Here is a 22,290-nt window from a genome sequence, read left to right as displayed (position 1 = left end):
ACCTGCGCCAGGTGAGCGCCATGTTCCGGGGCTGAGCCCGGCCGGGATGCGGCGCCCAGGGCCGGCGGGGGCCCGCGGCCGCCTCCTCCTCCTCGTCCTGCCGCGGGGGGCTCTGCTGCTGCTGCTCGGTAACGGGGGGCTCCGGGGCCGGGAGGGGCCGGGAGCGGCGGTGCCCGGGGGTCCCGCGCTGGAGCCGGGCCGGCAGCGCTCGGGATGCGGCTGCGGCGGCCGTGGGTGGTCCCGGGGCAGGGGGAGGCTCGGAAAGGGTGGTCCCGGTGCTCTGAGGGATTGGAGAGGCTCGGGAAGGGTGGTCCCGGTGCTCTGGGGGACTGGGGAAGCTCGGGAAAGGCGGTCCCGGTACTCTGGGGGATTGGAGAGGCTCGGGAAGGGTGGTCCCGGTGCTCTGGGGGACTGGGGAAGCTCGGGAAGGGTGGTCCCGGTGCTCTGGGGGACTGGGGAAGCTCGGGAAGGGTGGTCCCGGGGCAGGGGGAGGCTCGGAAAGGGTGGTCCCGGTGCTCTGAGGGATTGGAGAGGCTCGGGAAGGGTGGTCCCGGTACTCTGAGGGATTGGAGAGGCTCGGGAAGGGTGGTCCCGGTGCTCTGGGGGACTGGGGAAGCTCGGGAAGGGTGGTCCCGGTACTCTGGGGGACTGGGGAAGCTCGGGAAGAGCCGTCCCGGAGCCGTGGGAGGCTCGGGCAAAGGTCTGCCCGGAGCGGCGGGTGTCCCGGGGCGGAGGGAGACTCGGGAACGGCCGGAGCTGAACGGGACAGAGGCGGCTGCGCACCCTGGAAACAAGAACTGAGAGTATTTGCTGCTGTGGGGAGAGTAAATTTCACCTCTGCCGGTGAAATTCAGGCGCTGTGGCCAGAACCGCAGAGCAGAATTGCTTTAAGTCCCTAAAGCTGGTACTTGGTAACTCGTCAGAGACCCAGCTGATTCCCTTTCTCAGCTCCTTGTCTCCACATCCAAACACCCCCGGTGGTGCTGCCCCGGTACCTCATTTGGAGCCGGTTCCAGTTCCACGGAGAACAGGGCAGGGAAGTTTTCTGCTTTTCTGCAAATTTCAGTGCTGGGGAGGAAACACTGCTGTGCTTTAGTCCCTGAATTCTGGCTGACCTGCACATTTTTGGGACGATTTTTGCACCTCTCAGGTAGCAAGAAATGAATCCCTGCCTTTTGTGCCTGTCCCATCAGGTGTCTGCAATGCTCTTTCCCTGGAAATTAAAGCCAGTCCTAAAGTCCGAGCTTTTGTGGGTGAGCAAGTGCTGCTGAAATGCTCCTTCAAATCCAGCTCGCCCATCACCGAGAGCCTGCTGGTGGACTGGACCTACCGGCCCCTCACTGGGGGCCAGATGGAGACCGTAGGTGGAACAGGGCCAGGCCTCTGGGCATGCTGAAAATCGGAATTTTCTGTTTGCTTTGCGGGGCTGCTGCCTCGCTTTGCGGTTTGGGATGCTCGTTGTTGTCTTCTTTCCTCTGTAAAATTTCTTTGGTGTTCTCTCGGGGGAAAAAAATGTTGCAGGTAAATACAAAATAGCATAATAATGCTAAAGTAGATAAATTCAGGGGGTTGTCACAAGTGCTGCACTGGGCACTGCACAGGATAGCTGTAAAAATTCAGTTTGTTGCTTTATTTCTCTTATAGGATATATAAGGAAATATAGAAGAATATAGGAAATATTCTTCCTGACTTCTTAATGTGACATTATTCCTTTCTTTTTACAAAGCAAAATTCCTTCATTTTTGCAATGCAAAAGCAGTTCGCTCTGTGTGTTCTATTGCCACAATCCCTGCCTTTCCCTCCTCGCAGGTTTTTCATTATCAGTCCGTCCCACACCCCACAACAGGGGGGAGGTTCAAGGACAGGATTTCCTGGGTCGGGAATGTTGCTAATGGTGACGCCTCCATCGCCATCCTGAACCCAGTGCTCAGTGACAACGGGACGTTCATCTGCAGCGTGAAGAACCCTCCAGATGTTTATCACAACATTCCCCAGACCGTGCTGGTGGTTACAGAGCGGGGTAAGGCTCCCTGCCCTCTCTTTGGCCTCACCTCTGTGACAAGAGCTGCTTTGTGGGATCTCGGAATTCTGAGCATCACGTGGGAAATGCTCCCTGGACTTCCACGCTGGAGTTTCAGCAGGGGTTGCCTCAGCCCCGCTCTCTGAGCCCAGAACTTTGTGAACTGCTGAATTGATTTGGGGCAGGAAGGGACGGGGGGAGCTGTGGTGACAGCAGAAATCAAAAGTGTCCCTTTGTTCAGAAGTTTTCAGCCTCCGCAAATTGCGGCAGAACAAGTTAAACATTGAGGAAACGCTGGCCTAAAAATAATCTCCACATCACAGCGCTGATTGTCAGTACCAATTTCCTCATCTGCCCTGCGTGCCAGCCCTGCCCCAAATTCCCAGCTCAGCCGTGCTGATGGAGCTGTGGCGTGCCTCCCTCTGCAGCTCCCTCCCTCTGCACCTGAGCCTGGGCTGGCCTTGGGGACAGGAACCCTGCAGGTTTGGGGAACACAGGGCTGGGGACAGGAGCCCCACGGCTTTGGGACTGCAGATTTGGGGTCAGGAGCTCCGCAGGTTTGGGGACAGGAGCCCACAGATTTGGGGACAGGAGCCCCACAGGTTTGGGGACTGCGGATTTGGGGACAGGAGCCCCACAGGTTTGGGGACAGGAGCCCACAGATTTGGGGACCTCAGGTTTGGGGACTGGAGCCCCAGATTTGGGGACCTCCGATTTGGGGACCCCAGTTTTGGGGACAGAAGCCCCACAGATTTGGGGACCTCAGGTTTGGGGTCAGGAGCCCCACAGGTTTGGGGTCAGGCATCACACAGATTTGGGGACTGCAGGCTTGGGGACAAGAGCCCCACGGATTTGGGGACCACAGGTTTCGGGTCAGGAGCCCCACAGGTTTGGGGACCTCAGATTTGGGGATCTCAGGTTTGGGGACAGGAGCCCCACAGATTTGGGGACCTCAGGTTTTGGGACCACAGGTGTGGGGACAGGAGCCCCTAAGATTTGGGGACCTCAGGTTTGGGGACAGGAGCCCCACAGGTTTGGGGACCGCAGGTGTGGGGACAGGAGCCCTGCAGGTGTGGGGACAGGCTGTTTGCAGCCTGCCAGCCCCGTGTGTCACATGGGAGGGCCACCAGGCTGTGCCCTGGCTGTGTTTGTCCCAGAGGCTCAGCCAAGCCGTGCCTCGCTGTGTTTCAGGCCTGACCTTCCAGCTGAGCTCAGCTGAGCTGCTGTCCATCCTGGTGTTCCTCCCTTCTGCCCTCGTGGTCATTCTGCTGCTGCTGAGGATGAGGAGGAAATGCCGGGTGCTGAAGGAGAAAGGAAAATGTGGCTACAAGAAATCCTCCATCGAAGTGTCTGATGAGTGAGTCCCGGCTGGAGCCTGTATTTCCACTTTGGGGTGTTGGCTCAGGCACGAGGGATGATTTCCCCACCGTCCTTCGGCACAAACCGAGTGCAGTTCAGTCACTGGTGTCTGCTGCTCACCCAGCTTTGGGAGATCCCCGAGCTGGAGCCCAGACCAAGTGCTGCACATCCCCTTTTTGCTGCCATTGGCGTGAGGAATGCCATGGAACTGAGGCAGTTTGGGGTCAGACATATTTCACTTCTGTAATGAGGTTTATTTGAGCCTGAGTCAGCAGGGTGTTTTGCATGTGTGTGCTCTGTGTGCTGCGTTTTGGGGTGAAGTCCCCACAACAGCAAAATAAACCAAATAAAGCTGTCTGTGGTGGGCTGAGCAGGGATGCCAGGTGCTGAACTCCCTTCTGCTCAACCCCTTGCAGAATGATTTTATTTTTTTTTTTACTGCAGTCTTTTAATGATTTGATTGGTGGTGTAAGATTTACCAGACAAAAAGCAACTTCTGTTTGAATCTTTGTGGCACTGAAGTGCCACCTTCAAAATGAGACACCTGGCAGCTCTCAGTCCTTTTGGCTTTGCTGTGCTGACTTAAAGGCTTTTCCTCACCATGGAAAACCTTCGGTTCCGTGTGGTGCCACCAGAATTCACAGTCCAGAGGAGGCACTGGAGTGTCTGGGGGGAAAGTCCAAGCTGATGCTGTGCTTTCCCTGCAGGCCTGAGCCCTCAGACACAGCTGGCTGCGGGGGGAAACTCAAGGAGTGGTGCCTGAACTGCGTGGTAAGTGAAAGTTGGTGTTTTCACAGCGCTTTTGCCAACTTGGGTGCTCAGAGGAGGTGCTGAGAGCGGCAGGTGGAGTGTCCCAACACCTCTGGGTGTCCAAGGCTGTGCCAAAGGCTCCTCGGAGCTTCCTCGGCTGCAGGGAGTGAGAGCTGCTGGTGGAACTGCTGGGGAAGCTGTCCTGAGATCCATCAAACCGATTTTTCTGGGCTTGATTGAGTCAAAGCTGCCACTTTGAGATGACAAATCAGGGTGGAAGTGCCAGCTGCTCTGGGGTTTATTCAGGGGCTCTGCCCGAGCAGCTTGGGGCTGGCGGTGCTGTGGTGGGGAAGGCAGGCAGTGACCCCCCAGCCCTCTGTGTTTCTGCAGAGCTGCTGCACATCTTCCTCCTTTTACCTCCTTCTCATCCAGCAGAGCCTTGCGAAACCCTCGCGGTTTGTTTGTTTGTTTCTGCTTTTTGTTCGTCGCGCTCTCTGAAGCCTTTTGTCTGTCGCGCCTTCTAATTCTGCTGCTTCCCTCCCCAGCCCAGCAGCAGCTCCTGTTAATCAGTGCCTGTGCTCCAGCCCCTGAGTGCTTTTGCCAGCTGCTGCCCTTGTTTTGTGTGAGTCCTGCCTGCTGGAATGGGCAGCCACATTCCAGAGTAATGCCCAGTTCGAGAGGGCTTTCATTCTTTGGGTGTCCCACAGGGCACATTTCCCTCTGGGGCACCTTTGCCTCTCATGCACACGCTCGGGACGTGAGTTAAGGAGGGTTTAAATATGTGTTGTTTGATCCTCTCTCCTAATGCCAGTGATTTTAAACGTCCTAAATGCCCCAGCCTTCAGACAGGCGTGTGCTGATGGTTTCTATTAGGTACAGGATGAAAAACAGGCAATTACGTAAGTTGTACATGAAATATTTACAGTTCTGCATGAGACACGGCAGGCGCAGAGCTGGGGGCTGGGAACGAGGTTTTGGAGAGGTGAGGGATGCAGGAAAGCGCCTCGGGAGGTGGGAGGGCTGTGCCAGGGGATGTTCTGGGATCAGGGAGGTGCCCGCAGGAGAGAGGGGGAAGGATGGAGCCCCAGCTCGGTGAGGAAATGCCGTCAGGACATGGGAGATCTTAAAAGTTGAAAACTGTCCTCTGATCCCCTGGGAGGAGTCGGATTGGAGGGATAAAACCCTGAGAGCAGTGCTCTGTCAGGTGTGATCCTTTGCTGTCTGCTACTGAAATATTTACCTGCTCAGGTCTGAGAATGCTGCCCTCTCACTTTTAACAATCCTGCAGTTTTGAGGTTTCTCTAATGTGCTTTTTCGTGCTTCGTATGTGACCAAACAATTAAAATCGTGAAGCCAATGGAAAATCTCTTTAGCCTGCAATGTCGGGGTGTCAGTGTCAGCCTTGCAGAGCTGAGGTGTTTGGGTGAGCTCCCAGCTCAGAGCTGCTTGTGGGGACACCATCAAACACCTGCTGTGGTCACAGCAACCGGGGGCTTCTAAAAGTGGCTGAAAACCAAAAATTGGGGCTGCTCAGGGCTGTCTCTGCAGGGCTGTGCTGCACTTTCTGCCTCATCTTTAGCTGCTGCTTCTCTTAAAACACTTTTCACCTGTGGGTTACAGCATGGTGATTGTGTCTGGGAGAGGTCAAACAGATTCAGTGCTTTTACTTATATTTATATATTTGTATTTATATAATTATAAATATTTATAGTTATAGTTATCTTTATATTTATATCTATATTCATAATTATATTCATGTCTATATTTCTATGTTTCTATATTTCTATAGTTGGGAGAGGTCAAACAGATTCAGTGCTTTTACTTATATTTATATTTATATATTTGTATTTATATATTAATATTTATAGTTATATTGATGTTTATATTTATACATATGTTCATAATTATATTCATATCTATATTTATATTTCTATGTGTCTATATTTCTATATTTCTATAGCTTTATATTTATATTTATGTTTATATTTATTTCTACCAGTGATTTTGCAAGTCCTCTGGCTTGTTCAAGCACAGCAGGATTTTTGGGAAGGGTTTAGGCTCTTGCCAGGAGCCCAGCCAGGCTCAGCCTGTGGCTGAACTCATGGTTTGGTTCATTTCTTCACACATAATCTCAGTTTCTCTCCTGTTCCCCGTTTAGGACACAGATGAGGAAGATCCCTACTGACTGAAGCTGTGGAAAAAGACTAAAATTACAGCACTGAAAATCGTGGTTAGACCCCCCAGAGGCTGCTGGCTAACCAGTGCAGATTGAAGGACGTGCTCTGCTCTTGGTGGATTGGAGGAATAATGCTGATGGGATAATTCACTTCTATTTAAACACAAAATAACGATTTTCTAAGAATCTTTCTCATTTACTGGGGAAAAGAAAATCTCTTGCCCTCGGATCTGTGGGGCCCAGAGAAGCCCCAGGGCCTGCAGTGCCAATGTGCCTTGGTTTTCCTGCAAGCTGCTTTGGTTCATTGGTTTGGTTTTTTGGTGACATCTCTCTTTTCCTGAGCCCTGGAAATCCAACTTTTTGAAGTAAAGGTTGCTCCAACTCTCTGGGCACTGCCAAGGTTTATCCTCAGGTTTTTGGAACATGCTGACTCACACCAGTTTGATGAAATGATATCTGGCATCCTCTGTGCTGGAGTGAAGAGAACCTACTGCTTTTGAAGTATTTTTTTATTTTTTTATTCAGCTGCATCACTGGCTACCGCTCCTTCTACCTGTAGAAGCGAAGCACAATTCATTAAAAACCAATTTATTTTTCTTTTTTGAAATCAGAAATGCAAATGGGGACTCTGTTTCTGGGGACACACAACCCCATCTACCTCAGCCACGGACTCAAGCACTGCCCAAAGGAATGTTCTCTTTGCAGTAGTTGTTTTCTTCCTCCCTTCTAGGACCTGTTTTAGGGAAATGATTCACTGTGCAGCATTACTTCCCCTCAATGAAGGGCATTTCCTCTTTCAACAGCCTTATCCACCAAGGAATGGCAGAGAGCAGTGGAATTCATCCACTCAATCCCTAAAAAGCTGCTTTCTTTCTGTATCAGTCAAATATTCTCTTTTTACAGATGTGCTCCAGGTTTACTGCTGACTTTGCTGTGCAATTACCAATAAATTGCATTATTCCATTCTGGGCTGTGGGTCTGTTCATTTGGCTAAATACAGCTGAACCCATAAAACTTCCATGCTGAGGTGTAAAAATTATACAAATGGTTTGATGATGGGTAAAGATTTTTAGGGAGCAGATTTAACCCTAAAGAGGGCAAGTACCAGGCCCCCCTTCAGCATCTCTGCAGCTTTCAGGTGTGGTGAAGCTCTCCCTGAGAAGTAGGTCAGCTGTAGATCTGTGCCTCCAGATAAATACATTTTTCCCCTGTCTACTAAAAAAGCAATATTTCAAGTGTTTGTGCTCGCTGGTGACACATCTCTGTCAGCCAAACTTTCCTGGGAAAGGCTGCTGGGGGATCACACAGCCCGGGGGAAGTGGCTTTGTTCCCCTCTCAGCACTCACGACTTCCCCTGGGGCACCAAAGGCTCTTTTTTTGCTGAAAAACGCTGCATTTCAGCTCTGCCTCCTTGGCCATGAGTGTGTGGATTCTGGGCAAATATTCCTGGTGCAAAGCTGAGCTGCCACCTTGGAGCTGTGAGTGGTGCTGGGCTTTCTCCTCCTCTGCCACCCATATGGAGATTTCTTGGTGTGGTGATGCATACAAGTAGAGATATTATAAAAGAAAGGCCTTAGAAAATCCGGCCTAAATTACCTAAAATCAGGCTAAATTACCAGCTGGCCTGATACTCCTAAGTGCAGCTAGCTCCTAAGTTCTCATAAGTTAACCAAACAACCTATTCTAGTGAGGAAAACAGGCTGCACTTGTAATAACAAGAAATTTGTCCTGTGAGAATCAGTGAACAAAATATGTAAACATTCCAAGAATAGAGAGATTTGATGGAAAGGTAAAATGCCATTTACCAACCAAGGAATGTAGCAAGGAATCTGCTAGCCAGTTGGAACTGAACAGAGGGTCTGTGAAAAATGAGTTATGTGAGTAAAGAAGGGGCTTTTCTGCATGAAAAAAACTGAGTCCTGTCTGCTTTATTGCAGCAGCGTGCCATGGGAGCCACTGGTACTGGAATGGAGAGAGGGAATTCTGGAATGGGTAAAAATGGGGTGCTGGAATGGGGAGCAGTGGGATGCTGGAATGGAGGGAGGGGATTCTGGAATGGGGAACAGTGGGATGCTGGAATGGAACACAGCATCTGCTCTGGTGTTTCAAGGAAAAAGGAAGGGTGAGAATGAGCTTTCAAAGTGGCCAGGGGGGTTGCAGCAGAGGCAAATCAGAGTCTGGGCTGTGTTTCAGAAGGAGGCAGCTGCCCGTGCTGTGCCAGGCAGGCTGAGGGCCCTGGCAGCCCCAGGAGGAAGGCACAGCCACGTCACCCAGAGCTGCTGCCTCACTGGGACAGGATCCAGGGTGCAGCACTGACAGTTCTCTGAGCAGCTCCGGTCCCAAAACAACGCAGGAGGGAGCACAGGGTGTGTGCCAGGAACCTCTGTGTCCAGGACTGGTCATTGTGACTGGTCAGGCCAGTCCCTCAGCCGGGCCTGAGCCCCAGCTCTCCCTGTCAGGTGCCTCCTGGAGCTGCCCCATCACCCCTCTCGGGCCGATGCGTCTGCAGCTGGTTTCCCCTCTCTGTTGCACATCCTAATTTCTCGTTCTGCTTCCTCTTGCGTGTGAAAGTGACCATCAGACACAACCTGCCAAGAAAGACCTTGCATATGCAACCTCCTGATGATTTAGCAACTGATTCAGATATTCCCAATTCAGACACTGAATCAGCTGCTGAAGAACGCAAGGCGAGCTGACTTTTCCAGGCCACTCTAGGTGAGTGATTTTTGCTGTAATATTTATTTCTGGATGGTTTTTTTTTTTCATTTGTTTTTCCTGAGAAGAGAACCGGGGGAGCAGAAGTGCTGGTGACTCGGTGCCATGTGCAAAAGCAGGGGATGTGAAGGCCATGTGGTGGCTGTGCCCCTTTCCCCCAGTCTGTTTGGGAGAGGCAATCTGGATGTGTCAGCACTGGCACACACAGAGCAGCCTGGTGAGTGGGTGCTGGCTCCAGCTGGTGCCTCCCAGCACCCTCTCCCTGCTGTGTGTCACAGGGGGAGACCCTGCAAAAACGTGCTCCCAGCCAGGACCAGAAATCCTCCTCGAAACCAGGGCAATAAATCCAGCAAGGACCCGGTGGCAAATACAGCCCAGAGCCCCGGGAGCTTTGGGAGGCTCTGGGTACAGAAATCTCAGCTCTCTGCAGTCAGACAGGACTGGGTTTGAGCTGGCTGCTCTTTTGGCTGCTGCAGGGGGGTGGTCCTGGGAGGTGCAGCTCTGCAGGTTTTGGCAGTGGCTCTGGGAAAGCAGGGTGCTGTGCCTGGGGCTGAGCAGGAGCTGTGTTTGTAGGTCGGCTGTGCAGCCAAGTGTGTCACGGCAGAGCTGCACAGAGCACAGCAAAGCACGCAAAAACCCAGCCCAGAGGGGTCCTGTGCTTGGAGAGGCAGATGGCAGAGAATTCCAGAAGGTTTGCTGCCACTTCTCAGGATTTTTTTGTTTGTGCAAAGGGCAGGGTGATGAAGGTGCAAAGCTGTAGTGATTTTCTCAGCCTAGAACTGATCCAAGGGTCCCCAGCAGCTGATTCTGAGTCTGGAATCCCTGTCTGAGCCTCTCACTCGCACAGTGGAGCAAAACGAGAGAAGCCACCAAAATGCCAGAGATGATTCAGCTCTTGTCTTTCTATTATTTCATTTCTGCATTATTGGAAAATACCTGCTGTAATGCAGCCTCAATTGCAGCTCCACTGAGGGCTCTCAGGCAGGAGAGCTGCTCTCAGTAACCACTCACCCTTAAAAGCAGGGCACAGCTGGGAGTCGTGGAGCAGGGACAGGGCAGCAGGGTGCTGAGCCCTGCCTGCCTCGGGACACTGCCTGGCACGCTCCTGGTGGTGGCAGCCAGTCCTTCCCCGGGCTGCAGGGTAAATCCAGGCTGCAGAAAGATGTCAGCTTTATCCTGAGAGATGTGGAGCTCAGATCTCTGAACCCAGAGATCAGACGTGGCGCTGCTCCAGCAGAGCCTGTCACGGTGTGCAGCACCCAGGAGCAAGGATTAGATCTGAAGTAGGGGGTCTTGATTTAGGACCCAGCTTCTCTGATGAGCACAGTCAACACCTGTGAACATCTCAGCTCAGATGTCAGAGGCTTGACCACTAAACCACCGGAAAGCATCGTGACTTACTTAGAGGAAAAGATGAGGGGGCTGAGCCCTGTCCCCCATGTTCACTCTTCCTTTCCAGGTCTCACAAACCAGAGCCCTGTCCCTGCCCTCTGTGCTGTGCTGAATTCCAACCTCCCAGCCTTGGAGGTTGCACACCAGAGTCTTCCTCTGACCTTGAGCTGGCTGCCAGTCCTCGGTGTCCTGCCCCAGGGACACTGGAGCATGTGTCACCTGTGCTGTTCTTTTCAGAGGGAGATGAAGGTGTTGCTGAGCCTGGCCCTGGTGCTGACATGGCTGGGTAAGCTCTGAGTTTTATTCCCTTCTGCTTTCCCCTCTGCCTTTGCTCTCAGAGCCATCAGTGTCTCTCCTCCTGTGGTGAGAACCCCGTGGAGCTGCTCCTCTCCTGGGTGCCAGTCCCTCTCTGGCCCTGCGTGTGCTGCAAACTGCACTGCCATCCCTGGACGTGCCCTGGATTGAGGCTCCAAGGCTTTGAAAGAAGCAGAACTGCTTCACCAAGTCTAAACACAGGGAGAGGTTTCCAAGGTATTGATTTTGGCTCTGCTCGAGGCAGGCAGCTCCCTTGGTCTTCACCGCTGGCAAATATTTGTCATTTTCAGCTCCTCAGCTGGTCAAGACCAACAGAACTTGTTTGGGAAGCTGCAGCACTTTGCGTTCATTATTTACAGGGTTTCAGACAAACACTTGGTGCTTGGCCAGGGCCCAGCCCTCGGTGGTTGTGGACAGGCTGGGCTCAGCCACGAGGACGAGCCTACCTGTCTGAGCAGCTCCCCTGAGCTGAATCAGCTCAGCCAGCTCTCAGCAAACAGCACCAGAGCCTCATCCCCCCTTGCAGGGCCACTGCAGGCTGGGGCAGGTGGGGCTGACGAGCTCCAGTGACGTTTTCTGCCCCAGTCATTTCAGAAAATCTTCTGGTACAGAGAAGACTTTTAATCCCCTTCTTGCCACACAGTCTGCAGCCCAGTCAGCCGCAGCTGCTTTGTGAATGTTGTCAGCTCTGTGCTCTTTGATGTTCCCCTGGTTTGCTTTTTTCCCCACTGTCCAGCTACTCTAGAAAGCTGTTGCTACCTGGCCAGACAAGCACAAGCCCAGGTCTGGAGCCTGTGAGCAAAGGGGAAAGAAGCCAAATGGGTAGTGAGGGAGGAACTGAAATTCGTGTGAAGCACCTCGAATCGCCCCTGGCCTGGTGCAGATGAGATCAGCACAGGTTCTCCCAGCCTGTGAGTCACAGGCACAGCCCTGCAGGAGCTGCAGGCTTTGGCTCCGAGGCGTGGAGAGGGCAGGGGTTGTGCTTCCCAACTCCCCTTCGGCTGCATCACGGGCAGCAGCCCTTGGTGTGGCGGCGGCAGGATGTGCTGCCCCACATCCCAGGCACGCCACGAGCAGGGGTCAGGCACGGGCCGGGCCTCTGCCCCGCTCAGGGCCGTGAGCCCCAGGCTTCCCTGGAGAGCAGAGAGCGATGGGGACAGGCAGGCTGCAGCTGGCCGTCCTCCCTGGGCTCATCCTGCTGTCCTTGTCCCCGGCAGGGCGGTGCAGCAGCGCTGCCGAGGTGTTCACGGAGCCCCAGCTCCGAGCTAGGGCTGGAGACTCCGTGCTGCTGCAGTGCCTCTTCCTGGACCCCGACAGCAAGGGATGGACCCTGCACAAGGTGGACTGGCTGCACAAGGCAGGAGCTGGCACGCAGGTGGGTCAGGACGGGGCTGGCAGGAGAGGGGACACGGGGCTGGTGGCAGGGGAGGGAGGGTGAGACAGCCGTGGGGAGGCTGTGGGGAAGTAGCCGAGAGGAGGCTGTGGGGAAGCCCATCGTGGTCACCAGGCCATGAGGAGAGGAAGTTTTCATGAGAGGAAGAAGGGTGCCCGTGTGGGGGCAGTTCTCACAGCAGACGGGGAGCTCCGCTCCGGGTGCTGCATCCTGGGGCTTTCCCTGGGAGTGCCGGGCTCTGGGAGCGCACGGGACACAGAGAAAGTGTGAACTGAGAGCTCTTGAGGAGGACCAGGCACCTGCCATCCCGCACCTGCCATCCCGCACCTGCCCTGGCAGGAGGAGATGGTGTTTTTCTACTACAGCAACCACGGCGTCCCCGCGGGCCGCTTCAAGCACCGGGTGCAGTGGCGGGGGAACACCTCCCGCTGGGACGGCTCCATCCTGCTGCAGGACCTGCGTCTCAACGACAGCGGCACCTACGAGTGCGAGCTGCGGCTGCTGGAGACCAGCAGCGTCTTCAGGAGCCGCACGGTGCTGCTCGTCAGCCCCGCGGCACCCAGAGGTGCGCGATGCTCCCCGCCCGCCGCCTCCCGGGGCTGCCCCGGCTCTGCGCGTCCCCGCGGTGCCATCCCCCGCTCGGTGTCCCCCCGGCAGGTGCCGAGGATGTCGCGTCCCCGAGAGACTCCGGGTTTTGGCCGGCAGTGGTGGGCTGTGGCTGCGTGGCCGTGGTGGTGGCGTTCCTGGCCGGGCTGTGCGTGAGGAAGAGGTAAAAACGCTGCTCTGGGTTGAGGGGGTGAGGAAGCAGCTCCCTGCTGCCCTCCCTCCCCGGCCAGGCTTTGCCCTGGTGCTCCCCAGGTTTGGGGTGCCAGCCTCCTGCTGCCATCTAGTGTCACCGTGCCCCGGCGTGTCCCCTCGGCTCCCAAACCTCCTGGGCTGTGCCAGCAGCACGGATAGCCTGGTCCGGGCGTGTGCTAAGGGATGTCAGTGTCCCGGGAGAGGCAGGGAGGGACAGGAGCAGCGGGTGATGCTCTGGCCGGAGGTGACACTGCCGCTGCCTTCCCTCGAGGTTCGCAACCGTGACAGCCCTGGAGAGGATGGGGAAGAGCAGCAGCAAGGGCAAAGCAGAGGTGAGAGCTGAGGGGTCACAGGGCTGGGGGTGTGAGCTCGGGGCTGGGGAGGCCAGGGAGGGGATCCCACCCTGCCCAGGCACCGGGGGCCGTTTGCTGGCCAGCTCAAGCCATGGCTCCTGCAGCTTGTCCTGTGGCTGGGCTCAGGCAGCCCCTGTGTGTTTGGGGGCTGCTCAGTCCCAAAGAGCCTGATCTGCCCCTCGCAGGAAGCACTTTACTCCTCAATCCCTGGAGCCGAGGTGCCCAAGGCTGAGCCGGAAGCAAAGAAGAAGAGGAGAGCTGAGGACACGTACATAACCATGGTGAGGAGCTGCAGCAGGCGTGGTGGGACCCCCACACCACTGCCCCCCTCGTCAGGGCCATGGCACACAGGGCCTCACTCCCTGTGCCAGGCCCCAGCATCCCGTGCCCCCTGCCCCCTCCAAAGTCACCCTGGTACCTGTGGTGAGGCTCACACCTTTCCCTTGCTCCCTGCAGCACCCATCTCACTGCCGGGACAACGGCGTCTACGTGGAGCTGGCCAAGAGGGCCATCCCGTCAGAATGGATGGCAGAGGGGGCACAGGGGCATGGACACAGCCAGGAGCCCCACAGCAGGCCAGAGGAGGCACTTCCCCAGCCCCCAGAGCGGCAGAAGTAGCTGTGCTGTGGCATGGCAGCCCCTTTCCAGGTGTGCCCGAGACACATCTGTCCCTGTGAGGACTGAGAACTGGTGACACGTCACTGTGTGCCCCGTGCCAGGGCACTGCTGGGGCACAGCCCACCCCAGCTGTCTGCAGGGGACCAGGGGACCCCTGTCCCTCCAGCTCTTGCCCCCTGGACTCGAGAGGGTGGGCACAGCTCACGCTCCAGCTCTGATCCTGGCCCAGGGTGAGGATCCCCAAGGCGGGAGACGCAGCAGGAGCCGTCACAGTATTTTTCTGTAGATAATAAAACTCAGGGAGCCTTCCCTGATGCCGTCTTCGTTTTACCTCCAGCCTGAGCATGTGATGTCCAAGCGTGCCAAAATCTGCCTGGCCCAGGGCCTGGGAGCCCCTGAACCCAAGCGCAGCCTGGCACGGGGCACCCGCCAGCCCCAGGCGGCAGCACAGCCAAACGGGGCAATAAAGCAATAAAGGGGTGCCGTGGCAGCAGGATGGGGACTGAGGGGAGCAGCACACGGGGGTCCCCGCCGTGCGTCCCCTGCCCACGGGCGAGCCGCCGGTGAGGGGCAGCGCAGGCCGGGGGAGCGCGGCCGCCCCTCCCGGGGCCCCGGGGCAGCGCCGGGGCGGGCGCTGGCGCTGCTCCCGCTCTGTCTCTGGGAGCCGGGCGCTGTGTCGGGAGCCGGGCGCTATCTATAGATGTTTGACACCTCCAGGTGCGGAGGGAGCCGGGACCCCTCAGCTCGCACCGCCGCCGCCTCACTGCAGCGCCGCGCTGCGCTCCTTGGTTCTCGTTGACACCCTGCTCTCTTTTCCCGCAGGCAGCCGCGGGACCCAGTTCGGGAGCAGCCAGCCCCGGAGCTGGGGGTCGGGGGCCGGGGGTCGCACAGGGCCTTTGGAGGGTCGTGGCAGCCGTAGCAGCAGAGCACAGCGGGCTTTTCCTGCCCAGGACGGGTGGCAAAGTGCTGTGCGTGCAGTGTTTGCTGAGCAGCGCTGCCAGGACGCTGCCGTGCCTCCTCTCCCGGCTGTCCTGCTTCCCCTCCTGGCTGTGGTCAGGCAGCAGAGCCCCTCTGCATCGCTCCCCTCTGCATCGCTCCCCTCTGCATCGCTCCCCTCTGCATCCCTCCTGCCTCCCTGGCTCTGCTGCACAGAGCGCTGCCCTGGCTCTGGGGCAATCCTCGCCTCTGTGCCCAGGGATGCTGTCCCAGCAAACACGCCGTGTCCCGGGGCCTGAGCAGCGCTGTCACTGCCCCTCTGGGCTCCAGGAGGTCACTCCTTGTCTTCCTGCCCCCATCCCTGCAGCTGGAACCCAGGTGTGGGCCCAGGGCCCAAAGGCTTCCTTGGGGCTGCAAAGGGGAGCAGAGACTTTCTCCTGCCCTGTTGCTGCTGGGCAGAGCCTCCCGGTCCCGGGGCTGGGAGAGGAGAGCTGTTATCCCGGGACAACAGGCTGCTGGAGAAGGGGAAGGAACCTGCAGCAGTTTGGCAGCCCTGGGAAGCGATGGAGCTGTCCAGGAGAAGGCAGGTGACCAGGAGCACTTCCACCTGCTGCAGCCTACCTGGGGCATCCTGGCTGGGCTGCTCGGGCCGCTCTGCTGCTGCCAGCCTGGAGCAGCCCCTCTGCCCTCTGCCTGCCTCCAGGAGGGCATTTCCAACCCTCTGGAGCCCCCGGGGCTCTCCAGAACAGGAGCTGCTGCCGTGGATGGTGTGAGCAGGGCTGGCCGCCAGCCTCCAGCGGGGCACAGGGGACACCCCTGCATGTCCCCAGTGTCCCCCGGGGGCTCAGAACCCACCGTGTGCCACAGAGCAGGGAGCTGGCAGTGCCAGGAGCTGTCGCCTGCAGTTCAGGGGAAAATTTTTCCGCCCTCCCACTCCGGCGGCTGCAATCCACCAACCACAGCATTTACTGCTTTTTTTCCCCTCAGCACCGCTCCAGCCATATTGGGCTGTGGGGAGCGAGCGGCTCTAATGTTCTATGTCACCTGCAAATAACCCGGGCAGGGCTCGAAAAAGCACCTCCACCACCTCCACAATCCACACCAACACCACGTCCTCTCCACACACAAAAGTCCGTCAAAATGAGCCCGGAAGCCTGGCTCCCGCAGCCCACCTTGTTCCTCACTGGCCTCACCTTGCTGCTCTCGCTGGGTAAGTGTCGGCTTGAGCCCCCTTGCATGTGCCCAGGTGGGGAGACAGCCGTGCCCTGGCCAGGAGCCCCTGCCCGTGTGCCAGCCCGGGTGGCACCGTGCCGCAGGGGTGGGGATGGTGGTCTGGCGTGCACCCTGCGGAGAGCCACCAGCCAGGGTGACCTGCTTTCGGGCGGGGTGGGGGCTCTGCTGCCACTGCATCTCCTCCTGAAAACGCCCTGCGTCCAGAGCACAGAGCCCTTGGCGTGCCGGCCAGGGGAGCGGGCTGCGTGGGGACAGGGCTGGGCTGCCAGGGGCTGTGCTGCCCTGTGCCTGTCCCTTGGGTGCTGCCAGGGGCTGTGCTGCCCTGTGCCTGTCCTTCGGGGGCTGTGCTGCCCTGTGCCTGTCCCTTGGGTGCTGCCAGGGGCTGTGCTGCCCTGTGCCTGTCCTTTGGGAGCTGTGCTGCCCTGTGCCCATCCTTTGGGTGCTGCTAGGTGGGCTCTGCTGCCTTGTCGCGGCTGCCAGCGGGCTGTGCTGCCTTATGCCTGTCCTTTGGGGGCTGTGCTGCCCTGTGCCTGTCCTTTGGGGGCTGCCCGTGGGTTGTCTGCCTTGTGGCTGTCCTTTGGGTGCTGGCAGTGGCTGTGCTGCCCTGTGCCAGCCCTTTGGGTGCTGCCAGGTGGGCTGTGCTGCCTTGTGGCTGTCCTTTGGGCGCTGCAGGGGCGCTGTGGCTGTGGCTGTCCCCGGGCTGGTGGCCGTGCTGGGGCCGTGCTCTGTGCATGCCCTGCAGCAGCAGCAGCAGCAGCAGCAGCAGCAGCAGCGCTGTGTCAGCAGCTCCCTCCGCGGCCGCATCGGTCGCTCCTCTGAACACCATCCCGGAGCTCCTGCCGGGCTGCTTGTCCCCGAGGAGAGAGCCTGGGAAAGGAGGGTACAAAACCCGGTCAGGGCTGCTGTAGTTGTCCCCCCAGCCTGGGTGCAGCTTGACAGAGCGTTGGGAGCCTGCACAGCGCTGCAGGACACGGCCTGGATGGTCCCTGGGGTTTTGGAGGTTTCTTCCCCCACCTCTGTTGTCCCCCAGGGCTGAGTGCCTGGCCAGTAGAAAAGTTTGGACCCACTTGGGTGCCCCTAGGTCCTGCCAGGCCGTAGTGTCCTTGCCTGGAGTGGTGACAGGTTTGCTGCTGGTGGCACCTCATCCCTCTGTAGAGCCCTGAGGACAGGGGACAAGGCCAGGTCACCCACCTGCAGGCACACAGGGCCCCGTGTCAGGGCCACTCAGACAATGATTCCATGCAGGGATCCCCTCCAACCACTCCAGCTCCTGGCTCTTCTGTCCCATCGGTTTTGGAGGTTTCTTCCCCCACCTCTGTTGTCCCCCAGGGCTGAGTGCCTGGCCAGTAGAAAAGTTTGGACCCACTTGGGTGCCCCTAGGTCCTGCCAGGCCGTAGTGTCCTTGCCTGGAGTGGTGACAGGTTTGCTGCTGGTGGCACCTCATCCCTCTGTAGAGCCCTGAGGACAGGGGACAAGGCCAGGTCACCCACCTGCAGGCACACAGGGCCCCGTGTCAGGGCCACTCAGACAATGATTCCATGCAGGGATCCCCTCCAACCACTCCTGCTGGGACAGGCCAGCTCCTGGCTCTTCTGTCCCATACCTGCAAGGTTTTCTTGGAGGCATCAAAGGCGGTGGCTGCCACGGGGCAGCAAGGCTGTGACACTGCCTCGGGACACTTCTTCCTGCCTGCGGTGCTGTGACCCATCCCCGTTCACCAGCTGTGCCCATCCCTGTGTCCCTGAGCCCCGTGGGAGCCCTCCCTGCTCTGGGGCTGGATGTGGGGTGTCCCCATGGCTGCCAGCACAGCCAGGAGCTATCCCAGGGCTTGGCCATACCCGAGGGCACCGCTGTGCCCCCAGGAGCCTCAGGGTGCTGCTGGGTGGCAGTGGGAGCTGCTTGGCACGGCTGTGCCTGCAGCTCAGGCAAGGCTCCTGTCCCTGGCTGCAGAGCCTGGCCCCTTTCCTGCCCTGCTTGCAGGCGGAGCGCAGCGGAGCAGCCCTGACATGCGCCCAGCTTGGCCTCGGCAAGAAGGTTTGAGAGCAAAGAGCAGCAGCCCAAGGGGAGAGGTGAGGTGATCAATAAAGCACCCGGTGGCAGTGTCCCTGTGCCTGCCCTGGAGGGTGTCACGGCCCCCCCAGGACATTCTGGTCCCTCCCAGGGCTCGCTGTCCCCGTGTCCCTGTGCTCCTCAGGGCCTGGCCTGGTGTTTGCAGCCAGCTTGGCTGCACAGGAGCCTGTTCCCCTTGCCCAGCCTGGGGACCAATGCAGGTGTTGGGTTTGGGTGCTGCTGAGGGGAGCTGCAGGGAAGGAGTGGAGGAGGCAGCAGGGCACAGACCCCCATCCCTGCCCTCCCCAGGTGAGTCCTGCCCTGCCAGCTGCACCAGGTACTGCCCCTCTTTCTCAGCAAGGCCAGGGATCAGGGACTGGCCTTGTTCCCCAGCAAGGCCAGGGATCAGGGACTGGCCTTGCTCCCCAGCAGAGACCTGGATCTCCTGCTGGTCATTTCCAGCTGGAGAATCCTTGCTGGCAGAGGAAAGCATCTGCATTCCCCGGGAGCGCCGGGGGCGGCCCTGGCAGATGCCAGCCCTCGCTGTGTCCTGCTGGGAATGCAATGTGATGAGCTCAGCCGTCATTTGCCTGTGGCTGTGGCGCCGGCCCCGCGTGCTGACGCTGCAGCCTCGCACAGCGCCATCGATCCCGCAGCAGCACAGCCTCGGGGGACGGCCGGGAGCAGGGCTGGCCTGCAGGCAGCACCGGCATGGCACAGCAGGGTCATCAGCCCTGGCACGGCAGGGACGATGCTCTGCCCGTCCAGCCCGGGGACGGTGCCAGGGCTGCTCCCCTTGTTCCTGCTGAGGAGGGAAATTCCGGTCCTGGCTGGATGCAGAGTGTGTGGGTGTGCCTGGAAGGCAATGCCAGGCCCCAAGGAGAGCTCTGTGCAGGCAGGGCAGCATGGGGACGTGGGCTCAGCTGCCAGGGTGGCTGCCTGTGACACCCCCAAATCCATCTGCATTCGGCAGCGCCCCCGAGACTGGGCATGGAGGTCATGGCCCCTGCCATCATCAATGCCCTGAATGGCTCCTCTGTGAAGCTCTCCTGCACCTTCAACTCTTGCTACAAGGTGGAGAACAAGCAGTTTTCCCTCAACTGGACGTACCAGGAGTGCAGTAACTGCTCGGAGGAGCTGGTGAGTCTCACTGGGGATCTGCTGGGGTCCTGGCACCAGCTCGAGGGGCGTTGCTCAGGGTTTCTTACAGGGCAGCATGTGCAGGGAGGGGGTGCTGGCTGGGAAATGAGCCCGTGGGGTGCCACACGCTGCCTCACCTGCTGTCCCCACGGCTGCCCAGTTCCTGCAGTTCCGCACCAAGATCATGAACAAGCAGCTGGACCGCTTCGGGAACCGCGTGGAGTTCACTGGCAACCCCGCCAAGTACGACGTGTCCTTCACCCTCAAAAACGTGCAGCTGGAGGACGAGGGCACCTACAACTGCTACGTGCTGAACCCCCCGGACCGGCACCGGGGCCACGGCAAGATCAGCCTGAAGGTGCTCACCAAAGGTCAGTGGTGCCCGCGCTGGGGGCACCCGCGGGGGCAGGGTTTGCTCGCAGAGCTCTGGTGTCCCCACGGCCACTGCGCGCCCTGAGCCCGTGCCCTGTGTCCCCAGAGCCCCCGAAGCACGACTCGACGGTGGCCGTGATCGTGGGCGCCTCGGTGGGCGGCTTCCTGGCCGTGGTGATCCTGGTGCTGATGGTGGTGAAATGCGTGCGCCGGAAAAAGCAGCAGAGGCTCAACACGGACGACCAGAAGACAGAGGAGGAAGGGAAGACGGACGGCGAAGGCAACCCGGATGAGGGCACCAAGTAAAGGCCCCCTGCCCGCCCCTCCCTCCTGTCCCCTGTACAGTGTGACCCTCTTGATGTGCTTCCCAGAGCAAGGATTTCTGTCTCCCCAGAGCATCCCTCCTTCCATGCAAACACCCAACCCAGCCTGGAGCAGGGCGCAGAGAGAAGGTCCCTGGAGCCTGGCTGTGCTGGGCAGGGCTGGGGAGGGGGGCTGAAGCCCCTGAGGCTGAGCTGGGACCAGCCTGTCCCCTGCTCTGAGTGCCAGCGTTGTGAGGAGGTGCTGGGGACGGGCTGGGGTGGGTGAGGGGGGGCCCTGTGCAGCCCCCACACATGGAGGGCCTGGAGCAGGGGGTGCCTGGAGGGACAGAGGGGTCTGGCCAGCCCCGTGCCCCATTGTCTGCTCTCTGTCCCAGTAGAAAATGTGAGCAGGAGCCAGCAGTCTGCCCTTGGGGTCAGGACTTATCCCCAGGTGCTCCTGCTGTGCCTGAGCCACTGGCACTGGTGTTCCCATCCCGAGGGATCCTGAGAGCTGCCAGTCTCCTCCTTGCAAGCTCGTGCTCCTCAGGGACTGTCCCGGGCCGCTCAGGAGTCAAGGCCATGAGCCCACCCAGTGTCTTGGATCTTTGCAGTGTTTTGGAACCATTAACAGCCCTTGGTGTGTGAGGGATGGACCCTTCCGCCTTTCGGGCTGGTTTGGGGTCTGAGCATCTCAGCCCAAGATGCTGGGCTGACCTTTTTGTGCTCGTTTCCTTCTTGGGAAGGGTGATTGTGGTGGAAAATGTCCTGCTGATGTCAAACTGGGGTGGTGGGGAGTCCTGGGGTGAGGCTGCTCGGGACAAGGAGCTGCTGAAAGGGAGAGGAGCTTTTGGGCACTTGCTGGGAAGGACTGGGCACAAGAGCAGGCCCAGAGTTAGGACAGCTCTGTCACCCTGGAGCAGCCCTGCGATGCTGAGACTGCCTCCTGCAGCCTCCCTGCAGAGCACTGCACACTGTAACTGCCATGGCAATGCACTGCCAGCGTGCCCAGCCCCCTGTGCCACCTGCCTCACCTGGCAGGTGAGCTATGCTGGCTGCAGCAACGGGGCTTCAAGCAGGGAATGACCCAGGGCAGTGTCCCCTGTGGCACCAGGCCTGAGCTTTTCTCTTCCCGTGGCTGCCAGGAGGGGGACAGTGCCCGGAGCCACAGGGGACACTGCCCAGGGACAGGTGATGGAGGTCCTGTCACCCACGAGCAGCACTGCCAGGGGAGAAGGGACACCTTTGCCACGTCCCTGTGTAGGTGCCACCCTGGCACTGCCATCAGGCCCCAGGGATGGTGGGACAGCTGTGCCCTCCCCGCTCTGCCCCATCGCTTTCCACCCCGGCCCCACGTGCCCCGTCCATCCCACTCGACCCCGCTGAGCTCCACGCTGCTCCCCTCCCATCCGCAGCAGGAATGTGCCGTGTCCCACGCCTGCCTCCCTTCCCTGGGCCCCGCTGCCCCGGGAGGGCCGGGCTGTCCCCACCCCGCACAGTGCCAGCGGTGCCGCAGGGCTCCGCGCCACTTTCCGCCAGCACCGGGCTGTCCCCGGCTCCTGGTGGGCTGAGCCAGCACCTCGGGGGCACGGAGGCCTCCGAGTGTTGCACACGACCAGTCTTGCATCTGCCTTTCATTTCTTCTCGTGCACTATCCTTGGATTGCAACTTGCCAATGCATCTGTCTGTACGTGGCTGTGCCCAGCAGAGCTGACAAATACAGATCTGTTCACACGGGAGGGGCTGCTCTGCCTCTGCGCCTTCCCCAGGCTTCTCTGGCCGAGCACCCTGCCGAGCGTGGGATGTTTTTATTGCTCTTTGTACAGTCAAACAAACAAAAGAACAACAAAACACCGACTTTGCCCTCGATGCTTTTGTGACGCAGCCTGGAGGGGCAGGACAGGCCCCTCACCTGCTCTGCCTGGGGGGTGAGCCCGCTCCGGAGTGGAGCTTGGTCCTGCTGGGGTGTTTTGGGTGCTGAGGGAGCCCAGGGCACCCTGTGTGTCCACAGCTCTGTCCCTGGGAGGTGGCCCCGGGGGTGGGAGCGCAGCCAGTGCTGCCCCAGCCTTCCCACAGGGAGATTCCAGGGGTGCTCCACACCCACTGTGGGGCTTCCAGGACCTGTGGCCTGTCAGCCTCTCCACTGTGCTTGTACAGAGCTGGCATTGATGGCAGCTCGTGGCAGGTAAGGCTCAGCAAGCTCCAGCAGAGCCCAGGGCATGCACTGGATGATGGACACCCATAACTGATTGTTCTCCTGCTCCAGCAACGCCGTGGGGATGCTCCGGAGCAGCACGACACAACTGGGGCACAGTTAATGGACACATCCATCAGCTCAGCCACCCTGGAGACACGAGGGAAGCTCTGAGAGC

The 22,290-nt window shown here is 58.7% G+C and overlaps 3 protein-coding genes across 4 annotated transcripts; all 3 read left to right on the top strand.

Annotated features, from left to right (window-relative positions):
* Positions 1–46: 46 nt before the first annotated feature.
* On the top strand, positions 47–7,224 carry MPZL3 (myelin protein zero like 3). The gene is made up of 6 exons (XM_041458155.1): positions 47–128; positions 1,194–1,360; positions 1,810–2,020; positions 3,212–3,377; positions 4,087–4,150; positions 6,288–7,224. Exons 1-6 carry the CDS (start codon positions 47–49, stop codon positions 6,312–6,314), a joined length of 717 nt encoding a protein of 238 aa, XP_041314089.1. The 3' UTR covers positions 6,315–7,224.
* Positions 7,225–8,888: 1,664 nt separating this feature from the next.
* LOC121348527 (junctional adhesion molecule-like) lies at positions 8,889–14,204 on the top strand. Of its 2 annotated transcripts, XM_041458167.1 has the most exons (8): positions 8,889–9,020; positions 10,480–10,698; positions 11,945–12,102; positions 12,460–12,685; positions 12,778–12,889; positions 13,190–13,250; positions 13,457–13,552; positions 13,728–14,204. In XM_041458167.1, the coding sequence occupies exons 2-8, from the start codon at positions 10,623–10,625 to the stop codon at positions 13,887–13,889; spliced, it is 891 nt and encodes a 296-aa protein (XP_041314101.1). In that variant the 5' UTR covers positions 8,889–9,020; positions 10,480–10,622; the 3' UTR covers positions 13,890–14,204. The 2 variants fall into 2 exon arrangements, with proteins under 2 accessions (XP_041314101.1, XP_041314100.1); XM_041458166.1 differs by lacking the exon at positions 8,889–9,020 and having other exon boundaries at positions 9,978–10,698.
* A 1,607-nt stretch (positions 14,205–15,811) lies between these two features.
* SCN2B (sodium voltage-gated channel beta subunit 2) lies at positions 15,812–21,193 on the top strand. The gene is made up of 4 exons (XM_041458168.1): positions 15,812–16,035; positions 19,081–19,247; positions 19,408–19,618; positions 19,726–21,193. The coding sequence occupies exons 1-4, from the start codon at positions 15,966–15,968 to the stop codon at positions 19,923–19,925; spliced, it is 648 nt and encodes a 215-aa protein (XP_041314102.1). The 5' UTR covers positions 15,812–15,965; the 3' UTR covers positions 19,926–21,193.
* Positions 21,194–22,290: the final 1,097 nt, after the last annotated feature.

This window comes from Pyrgilauda ruficollis, unplaced genomic scaffold, assembly GCF_017590135.1.
Source record: "Pyrgilauda ruficollis isolate IOZ18807 unplaced genomic scaffold, ASM1759013v1 scaffold126, whole genome shotgun sequence".
Classification (NCBI taxonomy): Eukaryota; Metazoa; Chordata; class Aves; order Passeriformes; family Passeridae; genus Pyrgilauda; species Pyrgilauda ruficollis.
Note: the sequence above shows the minus strand (reverse complement) of the source record. Positions and strands in the feature narration are given on the sequence as shown.

Coding starts and splice junctions, on each gene's coding strand:
- MPZL3 (XM_041458155.1), top strand. CDS start 47: ATGCGGCGCCCAGGGCCGGCGGGGGCCCGCGGCCGCCTCCTCCTCCTC. Junction 1,361..1,809: donor CTGGGGGCCAGATGGAGACC/GTAGGTGGAACA, acceptor CCCTCCTCGCAG/GTTTTTCATTATCAGTCCGT. Junction 3,378..4,086: donor TCCATCGAAGTGTCTGATGA/GTGAGTCCCGGC, acceptor CTTTCCCTGCAG/GCCTGAGCCCTCAGACACAG.
- LOC121348527 (XM_041458166.1), top strand. CDS start 10,338: ATGAGCACAGTCAACACCTGTGAACATCTCAGCTCAGATGTCAGAGGC. Junction 12,890..13,189: donor GGGCTGTGCGTGAGGAAGAG/GTAAAAACGCTG, acceptor CCTTCCCTCGAG/GTTCGCAACCGTGACAGCCC. Junction 13,251..13,456: donor GCAGCAAGGGCAAAGCAGAG/GTGAGAGCTGAG, acceptor TGCCCCTCGCAG/GAAGCACTTTACTCCTCAAT.
- SCN2B (XM_041458168.1), top strand. CDS start 15,966: ATGAGCCCGGAAGCCTGGCTCCCGCAGCCCACCTTGTTCCTCACTGGC. Junction 16,036..19,080: donor CACCTTGCTGCTCTCGCTGG/GTAAGTGTCGGC, acceptor TGCATTCGGCAG/CGCCCCCGAGACTGGGCATG. Junction 19,619..19,725: donor CCTGAAGGTGCTCACCAAAG/GTCAGTGGTGCC, acceptor CTGTGTCCCCAG/AGCCCCCGAAGCACGACTCG.